Below are 14,644 nucleotides of genomic sequence, written 5' to 3'. Positions count from 1 at the left end.
GACAAGAAAGGAAACAGCAGGAAGGTGAATAAGCAATATAGAGGAAATTCCCCTAGGTTATTTTTAACAAAACACCAGAATTTATACATTTCATATAGTATTTATACAGACCACTTTCAAGGTAATAAACCTGGAAGTTAAGCTGTGTATTCCAAAGGTGATATTATACAGAGCTCCTTTCTAGGAAAATTTGTACTCCTCATCGAATTATCATTTGGAAAATCAATCACATTAATTTATAGTCACATATAGACAAGGTTCCCCAGGAACCATCCCTGCTCCCCAAATCAAACCCATTCTCAAAGGCTGTAGCATATGCTCAGTACAATCCTCAGTGCTTTACCGAATGCCCCAGAGGCTCGAAAATCCATTTCAAAGAGCATGGAAGCCTCTGATTAGTGAGTGTGGGGGCCAGAGCTGCTGGACGAGATGGGATCCAGGGGTTCCCATCACTGACAGGGGTGGGCAAACGCAGCTTAAAGCAAGTACAAGGTCGTGCTCACCCCTTGTCTTTGGTGCCTAGTAGACCACCAGCCACGTGTAAGTAATTGGAATTACTGGATAGACTTCTCAAATGTCCCGTATACATTTAATCACATCTTGTAGAAGCAGCAAGTGTTCTCATAAGGGATCAGTGTGCTACGGATCACATTTTAACCCTTTAGACTGATGAATCATCTACAAGTATGATTAGGTATCTCTTCGGTGTCTGGTGTTGGCAATGTGCATGTTCTAGGTTTTTTGAGAAGGCTAGTGAGCTGTAATACCTGGTACCTGGTGCCTGAGGCTGAGATCACAGAACACATCTGGCTACCTTCAGGATGTCATCAAGCCAGGGGCCTGTACATGGCCCAACAGATACAAACAGAGAGCCTTTCTGGGCTCGAACCCAAAGTCTTAAACCAGATTTAACTCCTCTTAGAGGAGTAAGCTATCTTCATGCTAAAGACACAGTAAGCTGTTCCCTTTCTCTGAACTCAAAGAAAAAAGAAAGCATTTAATTTTGAAAGTAGTTTCTTAAAAAACAAAATCTTAAAACCAAGGTTGATACATTCATTCAAAAAGTAAAACACTGTATTTTAATCTAGTGGGTTAAACTGTCATGAATCATTTCCACATATTTTCTAAAAGGGGATTTTGGTGAGAACACATAGTACATTTTATTTACATTACTGAGGTAAAACAATCAAGGAAAATCAGTTTTTCCACGAGAAATTTGAGACATAGGAAAAAATTAAATAGCCAAATCTATACCTACAGTGAGTTGAATTGTGTCCCCCAAAAGACATGTTTAAGTCCTAACCCCTGGTCCCAGGGAATGTGATCTTATTCAGAAAGAGAGTCACTGCAGCTGTAATCAAGTTAAGATGAGGCCACGCTGCATTAGGCTGGGCCCCAATCCAGTGACTGGTGTCCTTACAAGAAGCGGGAAACAGGGACACGGGGAGAACACCACGGGACGATGGGGGAGAGACTGGAGAGATGCATCCACAGACTGGGGATGCCCAGGACTGCGGCCGCCTCCACAAGTTAGGGAGGAGGAGGGATCCTGCCTCCTGGCTTCAGAGAGAGCAAGGCCCTGCCCACACCTTGACTTCAGACTCCTGGCCTCCAGAACTATGAGAAAATACATTTCTGGTTTTTTGAAGCCACACATTTTGTGGTAGTTTGTTACTGCCGCCCTAGGAAATTAAAATAACATTGCTGCCATCTACACAGAGAGAAGCCTTTGATTACTACTGCCCAGCAGGGTCCCTGGCTCCCCTCTCAACCAGGAAGAGTACATCCAGCTCTGCAGACGTGAAGCTCAGTTCCTGGCTTCAAATGGAACCTCTCTGAATTCCATGGGCCTCTCTGCCTGCTGCTGTGTCCTGAGAGTGCCCATAGATGGGGCTGTGCACAGCACACACATTGACCTACATAGACTTCTTGAAGCTGCCTTGCATGGGCTCAGTTGCTTTAGTCATGTCCTACTCTTTATGACCCGGCCAGACTCCTCTGTCCATGGGATTCTCCAGGCAAGAATTACTGGAGTGGGCTGCCATGCCCTCCTCCAGAGGATCTTCTCGACCCAGGGATCGAACCCATGTTTCCTACATCTCCTACACTGCAGGTCGATTCTTAACCGCTGAACCACTGGGGAGCATAGACTTTCCTCAACAGGAAAACTGGGGCATCCACTCCCTCCAGTTAGGAAGCAGCCTCATACACAGGTGAGCTCTTTTCAGTGAGCATTATATTTGGTGTTGGGAAGAGGCAGTAGACAAATTTTCTTGAAGTTGTAAGAGTCTTGGGTAACTAGAAATCAGTAGTTTTATATTTGTAACAGCAATAACAATAATAATAGCTAATATTTTCGTCCTTACTTTGGGCCACTATGAAAGCGCTTCCCATGTTCATTTAATCCTCACATCTCAGAGGCAGAGCCATCATTATCCCCATTTTACAGATGAGGAATTCAAGGTTCAGACAAGTGGCCAAAGGTCTGATTTTCAATCCTGGATTTCTCTCCAATGGGAAATGCCTTCCCTCTCACGTCTGCAGCTCCAGGCCAAGTCCAGCTTTACCTGGTCACGAATACAGCAGCATCCACGGGGGGCGTGTCGTCCTTGCCTCCTGGAACCTGGTTGTTGCCGAGGTACCGTGCACCTCCGTACTCTTCATTCTGCCAGTGACAGAAGCTCTCCAGGGACCGCTCACCATGATGCCCAATGGACAACTTGGCCTAAAAGAAATCGGGGGGCAGTTACAGAAGCAACTTCCCAGGGAAGCCAGTGTTTATGCTCAGACCACAGTGTGGGTATTAAGGAAGAGACAGCTGCTCACAGGGGCATTATTCAATGTCACCTACCCACAGTGCTGGTAGGCACATGCAGAGACCCAGAGAGAGGCTACCAGGGCCTTACCTATAAGTTAGGATGAAGACTGTCTTATTAAAGAAAAGCTTTCTTCCTTTTGGCAAACTGAACAGCGTACCCAGCTTTTTCATCTGCACTGCTTAACTCTTTAGGTAACACTTTTGTAAGGAAATGTACTCAATCAAGACCAGAAAACAGTGCTACAGTGCAACCAAATTTGGCCTGAAGCTTGGTATAGCTCCAAAAGGCTAGCCGTGATCCCAAAGATCTCAGCGTCAACTGTGCACCCGGGAGACACGGGAGAATGAAGGCGGGGGGACAAAGGTCCACTGCTCAGGGTTCCCCGAGAGGCTGAGGTTACGTGCACGCCAGTAGCAGTGGCTGTCCCCCTCCCACCAGGCATCCCGGGTCCCTGGCCTGGGGCACACTGCTGCCACCTGCAGAGCCAGGGACAGAGGACAAAACAAAACACCTGGACTCCTCGGCACTCAACAGCCATTAAGAAATGTAAGGACCAGATACGTTTTCTGTAACTGTGCTAATGGAGACTTACAGGACGTTGTCGTAGCAGGACAAGCTTGGTAACCTGAATGTTGACTTTAATTCCAAGGCTCTGGTGCTGAAACATATTGTATACCTGTCAAGAGAGAAAAACAGAAATGTAGAGAGATACAAAAAGTGAAAAATAAAAAAAAACCAACAGCAGTATCCTAAAACAAACAAAAGATTAGATAAAAACTAAGGATATCTGAACAAACTATAGACTTCAGTCAATAATAATCAACAACACTGCCCCATTAGTTATAATAAATATATCATATTAATGTAAGATGTCAATTACAGGGGAAATTGTGAATGGGAATTCTATGTACTGTCAATTTTTTAATAAATCTAAAACACAAAATATAAACGCATGAAATATAAATGTATTCTTTATAAATTAATGAAATATAAATTATGTTCATTAAATGTTAATTACGTTAAAATATTTTTTAAAAACTGTGTTCTTCCAGTACAAAAAATCTAAATATATGATTTGTAATCATATATATGAAATTCAAATTTCAATGTTCATAGATATTTATCGGAACAAAAAATACATACATGTAAGATATATAACCCAGATTTTATTTAAAAGACCTTCTGAGACAGAAAAAATTCCCATAAATATAAATTCCTCAAAAGAAACCTGCATAACAGGAAACTGTGGAATCACATACATGTGAGGGCATACAAGCTTACATGCAAAGACCAACTGGAAATAAGCTTGTTGGAAAAAAAATGCATAGGATGGGTGAATTTGAAAAAAAAAAAAAAGAAATGGTGTCAGCTGATTCTGGAGTTTCCTGCAGGAGGGTGAAGAGGATCTTCATGACAGGATGGGCAAGGTCCGTGCCTGTGGCCCTCTGCCACACGCCAGTCTGCATCATCCCTAACCCTCCTCACAACCCATCACAGGCGGTGTCTCCACCAACCTCGATTCAATGAAATAAAGCCACTTGCTCAGGACTCACAGTTAGTCAACTATGACCATAATCCAAACCTAGCCTTGTCCAGCCATAAAGGCCACATTCCTATTTTACCTGAAGTCCTCATTCTAGCCAAAGTCTGTCATGAGATACAGTAACAGAAAAGCATATGCCCCCTTAATTCTGCACCTCTTGTTGGCAGAACTTAGTTACAGGGGTCTCAACATCAAGAAATCACACAATTCAAGGGGAAGAAGGATAGGAAAAGTCAAGTAAGACAGAAGAACGAAAGTTGAGGTAGACAGAAAAAAAAACATTGGATTTGAGGACCCCCAGATCATGACATCCTCCTGAGTTCCTTCTCAGGAGAGAGTGGGATTCAGGGAGGCAGAGTGGGCTAGGTCATAAGGGTAGCAGTATAAGATACAGAGGGAAAAGGTAAGAACCTTTAAATATTCCCTTTTCCTTTTAAATTAGGAAAATACTTTTGTTTCATTATGTCCTTTCCCCAATGTTATTAATATATAATTGCCTTAGGTTCAGGTATACAAAATGATGCTGATGCTGGGAAAGATTGAAGGCAAGAGGAGAAAGGAACAACGGAGGATGAGATGGTTGGACGGCATCACCAACTCAATGGACATGAATTTGTGCAAACTCTGGGAGACGGTGAAGGACAGGAAAGCCTGATGTGCTGCAGTCCATGGGGTCGCAAAGAATCGGACATGACTGAGCAAATGAATAACTAACATGATGATTATATACCCTATATACCACAGTATATATAATATAGTAAACATGTACATATCTCAAAATGATTACCACAGAAAGTTTAGTTAACATGCCTCACCCCACACAGTTACAACTGCTTTTCTTGTGAAAGAACTTTTAAGACCTACTCTCATAGCAACTCTCTAGACTTTCCCGGTGGCTCAGATGGTAAAGAATCTATCTGCAATGTGGGAGACCTGGGTTCGATCCCTGGGTCAGAAAGATCCCCTGCAGAAGGGAATGGCAACCAACTTAAGTATTCTTGCCTGGAGAATTCCACGGACAGAGGAGCCTGGCAGGCTACAGTCCATAGGGTCACAAAGAGTCAGACACAACTGAGAGACTTTCACTGTTAGCAGCTTTCAAATATATGATACTGTAGTACTGTTAACTATAGTCACCAGCTGTACACTACATTCCCAGGACTTATTTATCTTATAACTAAAAGCTTATACCTTTGACCATCTCCACCCGTATCCCTACTCTCAGCCTCTGGGAACCACCAATCTGTTCTCTGTATCTATAAGTTCAGTTTTTTTTTAGATTTCACTTATAAATGAGATCATACTGTATCTGTTTCTAACTTACTTCACTTCATTTTGAATATGTTACTTTTTTCCTGATAGACATAATCTAGAGGGAGAATTTTTCAGCAGGGGCCTGAAAACTTTCTCTCCAGGACATCAGCAGCAACATAAAGCAATGGCTGCAGCCAACAGCGTGGCCACAGTTAATCCAGGCCATGAGAAGCTGGACGCAGCACTGGGCACAGAAGCTGCAGAAACCAGGCACGCAGTGTCTGAGCATCTGTGCGACAGAGGAATTAGCTGTGCCAGTGCTTGGACTTTTCTCTTTGAAAACTATTATTAAAGCAAAACAATCTTCGTGTAATTTAATATTCTTTCCCACAAGGAAAAAGACAACATATTCAGTTCTTCTGTTCTCACTCCCTCCTTCCAAAACTTTTTCTTTCCTTAAGAACAAAATTGCAGTCATTTTTAAAATTCTGGATCATCTGTAAGCCAATTCTGAAGTCATGCCTTAGCTACCTATCCCCAAACCTGGGTGAAGAAAGGAAAAGCACATAACTTTTTCCTTGTTTCGATAGTCTGAGAACCACCCAATGGCTATAAATCAGATTTTTCCAGAAATATTCAGCCTTAGGATTGGGCCCAAACTAGAAAACCTCAATTCAAAACATGAAAACTGGGAAGAATAAAAACTTTAAATTATGAGGGAGAAAATTCAAGTCACAGAGGGTTTCAAAGCGTAGTCGAAACATTGCCTGTAACAGTAACACCAGCCAAAGACATTAAAGAATGCTGCAGGTTTAAAGGAACAACACAGGAAACCAGTTCTCAGGGTGTTCTGACACAGCCCCAGAAAGCAGCATAAAGAATGGGGCCTGAACGGAATGACACAGGTTTCAGCAAGGACAGAACCATAGGGACACAGTCCCTCCACAGCATTGCTGCGTTTTTCCTCTCCACCTGAGGACAGTTCAGCACATTCTGTATAAGGCTCAGGTGCCATCCTTGGAACAAATACACCAAAAATACGTGAGCTGGAGCAGGAGAAAAGCTTCATGCTCCAGGAGCTGGGATGGAGGGCGAGATGGGGACCTGTTTAATGAGCACCGAGTTTCAGTCTTGCCAGATAACAAAGTTCTCAGGTTTGGTTGCTCAACAATGTGAATACATGTAACGATCTTGAACTGCACACTTAACGGCTAAAATGGTAAATTCTATGTGCATTTACCAAATTAAAACTTTTTCATTAGCTAACTTAAGAAGCCTCATGCTCTCAAGATGTTCTCTAGGAAGCCTGCAGGAAGCTACCCGCCTTGATGTGTAACCGGGAGGCTCACATTCAGGAGAAAGGGTATGGGAACCTGATCGCGGCTAAAGCGTCTTGTCCCGGGGCAGACACGCGCTCTTCCGCGGGGGCCAGGGCCAAGCCAGGCCGGCCAGCTGAAAACGCGACGGCACCCGAGAACACAGGCAGGCCTCAGAAATGTGTAGCAAAGGCTGCCTGTCTTCCTCGCCCGTGTGGAAATGCACACTCGGGAGAGCCGTGGAGGTGGCGGCCCCATGATCTTTAGGGAGACACCTGGTTGGAGAGGGAGCGGCGCAGTGATGTCTGGAGTCTGTCCGGCTCAGGCTGGCTGCGTCCTGGCGCGCTCAGAGCCCCGGCTGCGTCCACCGCATCGGCACCCGGGGGCTGAGCCGGGGCCCTGCAGCCAGCAGCGCAGCAACCTGGGGGCACCGTCAGGGAGGAGCAGACAGGGACAGGTGACGGGGCATGCGGAAGGAGCTGGCCCAAGGCCGGGTAGGGGCATTGTTCGCAGCGCCAGGCCGGTGGAGTGGGCGGGGAGGGTACTCACAAGAGCACCACCTACCAGCGTGATTCGGGGCCTCCCTAGGGACAGAGCGGAACCAGAGATGACACGCTCACATCGCCAGCTGCACCCACCCAGGCCCCACCCTGGAGGGGTGCAGTCCCTCTCTAGCAGTCCCTCTGACCGGGGTCCCTGAAGCAGCAGCAAACCCCATGGGCACAATTTGGAAATGCATTCTGGAGCCCACCCCAGACCCAATGAATCAGACAGCCAGCAGGGAGACGAGCCGTCTGCATCCACCAAGCCCCCCAGCATCCCTAGGCTGTGGGAACCAGTGAGCCTTCCAACACGCCGCCAGTCTCTGCTCACCAGAGAGAGGCTTGTTGTATGTTTCACATGGTAATTGAGTCAAATTGATGTCATTTTTCCTCCAAACAGAACTCGCCTGGAATGTCTCAGGTTTTCATTCCACTCTGTGGTTGTTAAGGAAGCTAAAAACAACCAAAGCTCTGTCAAGTGGCCCCATTTTCCAGTTTGGCTGCCCGGACCCAGGGCTTCGAGTGTCAGCACCACCTGTTTCCGTCTGCAATTTGTTCTGGAAAATATTCCTGCTCCAGTGTCACCGCCACCCCCAAGCAGAGGAAAATCAAGTCATGCATACAGAAAAGGCACTACAGCACAGCTGGAAAATCAGCCATATTTTCAAATCACTCAGGGCACGGGCTGCAGCTTGCTGACAGCTCAGAGATCCAGGTCTGGGCGAAGTGTCTCTCTTGACACGTAACCACACAGGTAAGCATACCTGCAATGGGACGAGGACTGCTGGACACACAGCCCAGCGGGACCCTAGCTCCCTCTTACCCGGGAGGGAGGGATCTTTTAAGACACAGCTGACCCGTGCAGCAGCCTTTCAGCTCACTCACCGCCAAGCTGGGCGCCGGGGCACCACGCCCTGCCCTCCCATTGTCCACAGAAGCACCTCTCTCTCTGCCTCCCAGATGCCAGGATGACCCTACTGGCCGGCTCCTTATGTCAGGGCAATGCCTTCCCTTCTAAGTAGAGGGTCATCATCACAGAGGTGTCCTTAACTGCCCTGGTCACTTGCTACCATCTGGATCTTTGTGCAGCATTTTTTAAAATTTGCACACAAATCTCACGGAGCTGTCTGCTGGGTGCTCTCGGTTGGCCACCACCCCATGAGCTCCGTGAGGATGGGAAGTGTTGTTGTCCCTGCTTGATCCCTAGAAAAGTCCCCAGCACACATTAGGTACCCAGTAAAAATATAACCGAACGGAATTACTGAGTGTATCTCATTTTATTTTTTTATAGTGATAAAATACATACAGGATTTCCCAGGTGGTGCAGGTGGTAAAGAATCCACCTGCCAACGCGGGAGATGCAAGTGGGTTCAATTCCTGGGTCAGGAGGGTTCCCTGGAGGAGGAAAGGACAACCTGCTCTAGTATTCTTACCTGGAAAATGCCATGGACAGAGGAGCCTGGCAGGCTACAGTCCATGTGGTCGCAAAAAGAGTTGGACGCGACTGAGCCACTGAGCACACACACAGCTCACACAAAATACAGATAACACAAACTTTCCCGTCTTAACCATGGTTAAGTACACAGTTCAGCGGCGTCAAATGCTGTCGCTGTGCCACCATCACTACACCCATCCTCACAGCCTTTCTGTCTTCCCAGACGGAACCTCTCACCCCTTAAACAACAACTCACTCCCCTCTCCCCTTAGTCCCGGCAACCCACCACTACTTTCCGTGTCTATAAGTAAGACTGCGCCAGGCACCTCTTATGAATAGAATCAAACAGAACCTGTCTTTTTGTAATTGGCTTATTTCCTTACCATAATGTACTCAAGGTTCACCTACATCATATCATAGCATCTGGCAGAGTTTCTTCCCTTCTTAAATTTGAATCATATTCAATTATGTATGTGTCCTTATACATACACACACATTTTTGCTTATCCTTCAGTGGCTATTTAGGTTGTTTTCTCCATTTGTGAATTATTTGTGAATAATGCTGCCGTGAACAAATAAATATCTCTTGGAGACTCTGCTTTCATTTTGTGTTTATACCCTGAAGTGGAACCACAGAATCACGTATCTTGTGCTGCTGCTGCTGCCAAGTCGCTTCAGTCGTGTCCGACTCTGTGCGACCCCATAAACGGCAGCATACCAGGCTCCCCCATCCCTGGGATTCTCCAGGCAAGACCACTGGAGGGGGTTGCCATTTCCTTCTCCAATGCATGAAAGTGAAAAGTGAAAGTGAAGTCGCTCAGTCATGTCTGACTCTTAGCAACACCATGGACTGCAGCCCACCAGGCTCCTCCGTCCATGGGATTTTCCAGGCAAGAGTACTGGAGTGGGGTGCCACTGTGTATCTTGTGAGTGAACCTCTTTTATGCTCTGGCCTGTCTAGAGTCTGGATACTCTGCTGGGATTTAAAAAATTTTTCTCTTTTGGCTAAGGATGCTGTCTTCACTGGGGGAACCTCCCTCACTGGGTGAGCTCTGGACAAAGGAAGGAACCTTCTTTGTACTGCAGAAACTGAAACAGGTGGAAACTCACTCTGCCTGCCACAGAAGCCTTGGCGGGGCGCGGGCAGTAGAGAGATGGTCCCAGCACACACAGTGGCTCTAGGACCACGGCCACACTCCTGCCAGGGCTCAGCCCTGCTCTCTCCTGCTGCCTGGCTTCCCTCCCTGCAGCCTCCTGCCGCTTACCTTCCCCCAATTCTGATGCTGCTGACCCAGCCTCCCTTTTGATTCTGGGCTCCTCCATACACGCCTCCTAAACACAATTCCTCTTCTGCTTCAGTTAGCCCAGGTGCGGTTTCTTCTCAGTTCAGTTCAGTCACTCAGTCATGCCCGACTCTTTGCGACCCCATGGACTGCAGCACGCCAGGCCTCTCTGTCCATCACCAACTCCCGGAGTTTACCCAAACTCATGTTCATTGAGTCAGTGATGCCATCTAACCATCTAACCTTCTCCTCCCGCCTTCAATCTTTCCCAGCATCAGGGTCTTTTCCAACGAGTCAGTTCTTCGCATGAAGTGGCCAAAGTATTGGAGTTTCAGCTTAAACATCAGTCCTTTCAATGAACATTCAGGGCTGATCTCCTTTAGGATGGACTGGGTGGATGTCCTTGCAGTCCAAGGGACTCTCAAGAGTCTTCTCCAATACCACAGTTCAAAAGTGTCAATTTTTTTGGTGCTCAGCTTTCTTTATAGTCCAACTCTCACATCCATATATGACTACTGAAAAAACCACAGCCTTGACTAGACAGACCTTTGTTGGCAAAGTAATGTCTCTGCTTTTTAATAAGCTTAGTCTAGGTTGGTCATAGCTTTCTTTCCAAGGAGCAAGCAGTTTCTGCTGCTTACAGTCAAAACCCTTGACTGAGCCAAGCTCACTCCTCTCTAGGTTACAGAGCTCCTTTCTTCTGTTTTAAAATGAGACCACTCTGCCTGATGCCAGGGTTGTTTTATTACCTCTTCCATGCTTCACAAAAACAACCTCAAAGCAGTCCTCAAAAACAACCAAAGTGGTTCTGTTCTCATCCCTTCTTCTGGTTCTCTATAGACTGACTCAACAGGACTCAGAAGTAAATTCATTCATGAATGAACAGTTCGCCAAGCATGCTCTCAGAACAGTTCTTGCCCACTGCGCTTGTTTTCTCAGCTCCATCTTGATACCTCCTCCGTGAAGGATAAGGTGTGAGCTGGGAAGAGAGATGGGGCAGAAAGGGACCACCCACAGAACAGGGTGGGAGCTGTAAATATGTAATTGTATTTCTGTAGAAACACTTCCTGCCAGAGTTTAGGACACCCCATCTGTGTGATATGCTTAGAATACAAAAGACATTTCAGAAGTAAATTAATCAAGGAATTAGAAAGGGAAAGCCAGTGTTGACACAACTTCAGTGCTAAATCCTTTGCACAGGATGTTAGAAAATGGTATTAATCACTCATTTATGAGTTCACAATGCCACAAAAATGTCTTGATTATCTACACGGGTACAAGGCGCTGGGAAACAACAGTGAAGGTACATACAGCCCTACCTTTGAGCTTATAGACGGCGCAGATGAATAGTCAGCAGGGTGGGTGTTTAAAAAATTCTGTTAAATATGCAGTATACGAAATTTACATTTTTAAGTGCATGGTTTAGCGGCATTCAGTACACTCACATTGTTGTGGAACAGTCACTATTTTCCATCTATAGAACATTTTCATCTTCTCCAGTTGAAACTCTGCAGCTATTAAACACTCACTCCCCACTCCCTGCCCCGCTGTAGCCCCTGGTAACCACCATTCTGCTTTATGTCTCTGTGAATTTGACTACTCCAGGGACCTCATTTGAGTGTAATCATACAGTGTTTGGACAGTATACTTTTGTGACTGGATTATTTCATTTAACAAAATGTTCTGAAGGTTCACCCATGTTGTAGCATGATCAGAATTTCCTTCCTTTTTTAGGCTGAATGATAATTGAGTGTATATACCATATTTTGTAAATCCCTAAAGAGATGGGACTACCAGACCATCTTACCTACCTCCTAAGAAATCTGAATGTGGGTCAAGAAGCAACAGTTAGAGCCTTACTTGGAACAAATAACTGGTTCAAAATTGAGACAGGCTGTATAGTGTCCCCCTATTTAACTTCTATGCAGAGTACATCATGCAAAATGCTGGGCTGGATGAATCACAAACGCCAGAATCAAGAGTGCTGGGAGAAATATCAACAACTTCAGATATGCAGATGATACCACTCTAATGGCAGAAAGTGAAGAGGAGCTAAAGAGCCTCTTGATGAGGGTGATAGAGAAGAGTGAAAAAGGTGGCTTAAAACTCAATATTCAAAAAACAAACATCATGGCATTTAGTCCCATCACTTCATGGCAAATAGGGAAAAAGTGGAAACAGTGGCAGATTTTATTCTGGGGGGTGGGGGGGGGCTCCAAAATCAATGGGGATGGTGACTGCAGCCATGATATTAAAAGATGCTCCTTGGAAAGAAAGCAATGATAAACCTAGACAGCATATTAAAAAGCAAAGGTGTCACTTTGCAGACAAAAGTCTGTATAGTGAAAGCTATGGTTTTTCCAGGAGTCAAGTATGGATGTGAGGTTGGACATAAAGAAGATTGAGCACTGGAGAATTAATACTTTTGAAATATGATACTGGAGAAGACTCTTGAGAGTCCCTTAGGCAGCAAGATGAAACCAGTCTATTCTAAAGGAAATCAACCCTAAATATTCGTAGGAAGGACTGATGCTGAAACTCTAATACTCTGACCACTTAATGCAAACAGCTGACTCATTCGGCTGAGTCTGGGAAAAAGACCCTGTGGCTGGGAAATACTGAAGACAAAAAGAGAAGAGGGTAGCAGAGGATGAGACAGTTAGATAGCATCACTGACTCAATGGACATGAATTTAAGAAAACTCTGGGAGATAGTGACCTACAGCGAAGCCGGGTGTGCTGCGGTCCCTGGGGTTGCAAAGAGTTAGACGCAACTTAGCAACTGAATAACCACCACCACAGCAACCACATTTTGTCTACCTATTCATCCTTCAGTGGACACTGAGTTATTTTCTCCTTTTGACTATTCTGAATAATGCTGCTATGAGTGTGGGTGTACAAGTTCATGACCTTGCTTTTATTTCTTTTTGGTTTATACTCAGAAAGAGATCATATTTTAAACTCTATTTTCTTAAGAACTATCACACTGTTTTCCAAAGGAGTTACAGCATTTTACGGTCCCAAGAAAAGTACACAAGGCTGCCCATTTCTCCACATCCTTGTCAACACCTATTATTTTATGCTGTTTTAGTAATAGCATTTCAATGGGAATGATGTAATATCTCACTGTGGTTTAGATCTGCATTTCCCTAACGGTCAGTGACACTGAATATCTTTTCATATGAATATCTTTTCATATGATATACAAATTATAAGATTTGCATATCTTCTTGTAGTAAAGTCTATTTAAGTCTATTTTAAAATGAGGTGGTTTGGTTTTCATTGTTGTTGAAATCTCTGTATATTCTGCGTATTATCAGATATGTAATTTGTAAATATTTTCTCCCATTTTGCGCTCTGCCGTTTCACTTTGTTGACCGTGTCCTTTGGTGTACAAAAGTTTTAAAATTTGGTGAAGACCAATTTACCTACTTTCTTTTGTTGACTGTGCCTTTGGTATAATATGCAAGAAATTATTACCAAATGAATGTCATGAAGTTTTCCCTTTTAGGGTTTTTATAGTTTTTAAGCTCTTACATTCAAGTCTTTAACCCAATTTGAATTAATTTTTGTATATAATGTTAGGTAAGGGTCCAACTTCATTCTTTTGCATGAACATATCTGGCCTTGCTATTACCATCTGTTCAAAAGGCTGTCATGTTCCCACTGAATGGTCTTTGCAGTCTTGTTGAAAAGCATTTGACTACACATGTCAGCGTATATCTCTGGGCTCTGCGTTCTATCCCATCCATCGACATGTTTGTCTTTATGCATTTATCACAGGTTTTTGACTACTATTTTTGCTCAGTCACTAAGTCGTGTCCCACTCTTTGCAACCCCAAGGACTGCATCATGCCAGGCTTCCCTGTCCTTCACTGTCCCACGGGGCTTGCTCAAACTCATGTCCATTGAGTCAGTGATGTCATCCACACATCTCATTTTCTGTTGTCCCCTTTCCTCTTGCCTGCAGTCTTTCCCAGCATCAGGGTCTTTTACAATGAGTCAGCTCTTTGCATCAGTTCAGTTCAGTTCAGTTCAGTCACTCAGTCATGTCTGACTTTTTGCAACCCCATGAATCACAGCACTCCAGGCCTCCCTGTCCCTCACCAATTCCCGGAGTTCACTCAGACTCACGTCCATTGAGTCAGTGATGCCATCCAGCCATCTCATCCTCTGTTGTCCCCTTCTCCTCCTGCCCCCAATCCCTCCCAGCATCAGAGTCTTTTCCAATGAGTCAACTCTTCACATGAGGTGGCCAAAGGACTGGAGTTTCAGCTTCAACATCATTCCCTCCAAAGAAATCCCGGGGCTGATCTCCTTCAGAATGGACTGGTTGGATCTCCTTGCAGTCCAGGGGACTCTCAAGAGTCTCCTCCAACACCACAGTTCAAAAGCATCAATTCTTCAGAGCTCAGTCTTCTTCACAGTCCAACTCTCACATCCATACATGACC

General features: G+C 45.0%; 1 protein-coding gene across 2 annotated transcripts in view; it reads right to left on the bottom strand.

Moving 5' to 3' along the window:
• Positions 1 to 14,644, bottom strand: part of ADAMTS17 (ADAM metallopeptidase with thrombospondin type 1 motif 17) — a 390,832-nt gene that overhangs the window by 292,965 nt on the left and 83,223 nt on the right. For both annotated transcript variants that reach the window (XM_018066305.1, XM_018066306.1), the window contains exons 5-6: positions 3,412 to 3,495; positions 2,568 to 2,725 (exon numbers count right to left, since the gene is read on the bottom strand). In XM_018066305.1, coding sequence (XP_017921794.1) covers positions 2,568 to 2,725; positions 3,412 to 3,495 — 242 coding nt within the window. The remainder of the gene's footprint in view (positions 1 to 2,567; positions 2,726 to 3,411; positions 3,496 to 14,644) is intronic.

Source organism: Capra hircus, chromosome 21 (assembly GCF_001704415.2).
Source record: "Capra hircus breed San Clemente chromosome 21, ASM170441v1, whole genome shotgun sequence".
Classification (NCBI taxonomy): domain Eukaryota; kingdom Metazoa; phylum Chordata; class Mammalia; order Artiodactyla; family Bovidae; genus Capra; species Capra hircus.
Note: the sequence above shows the minus strand (reverse complement) of the source record. Positions and strands in the feature narration are given on the sequence as shown.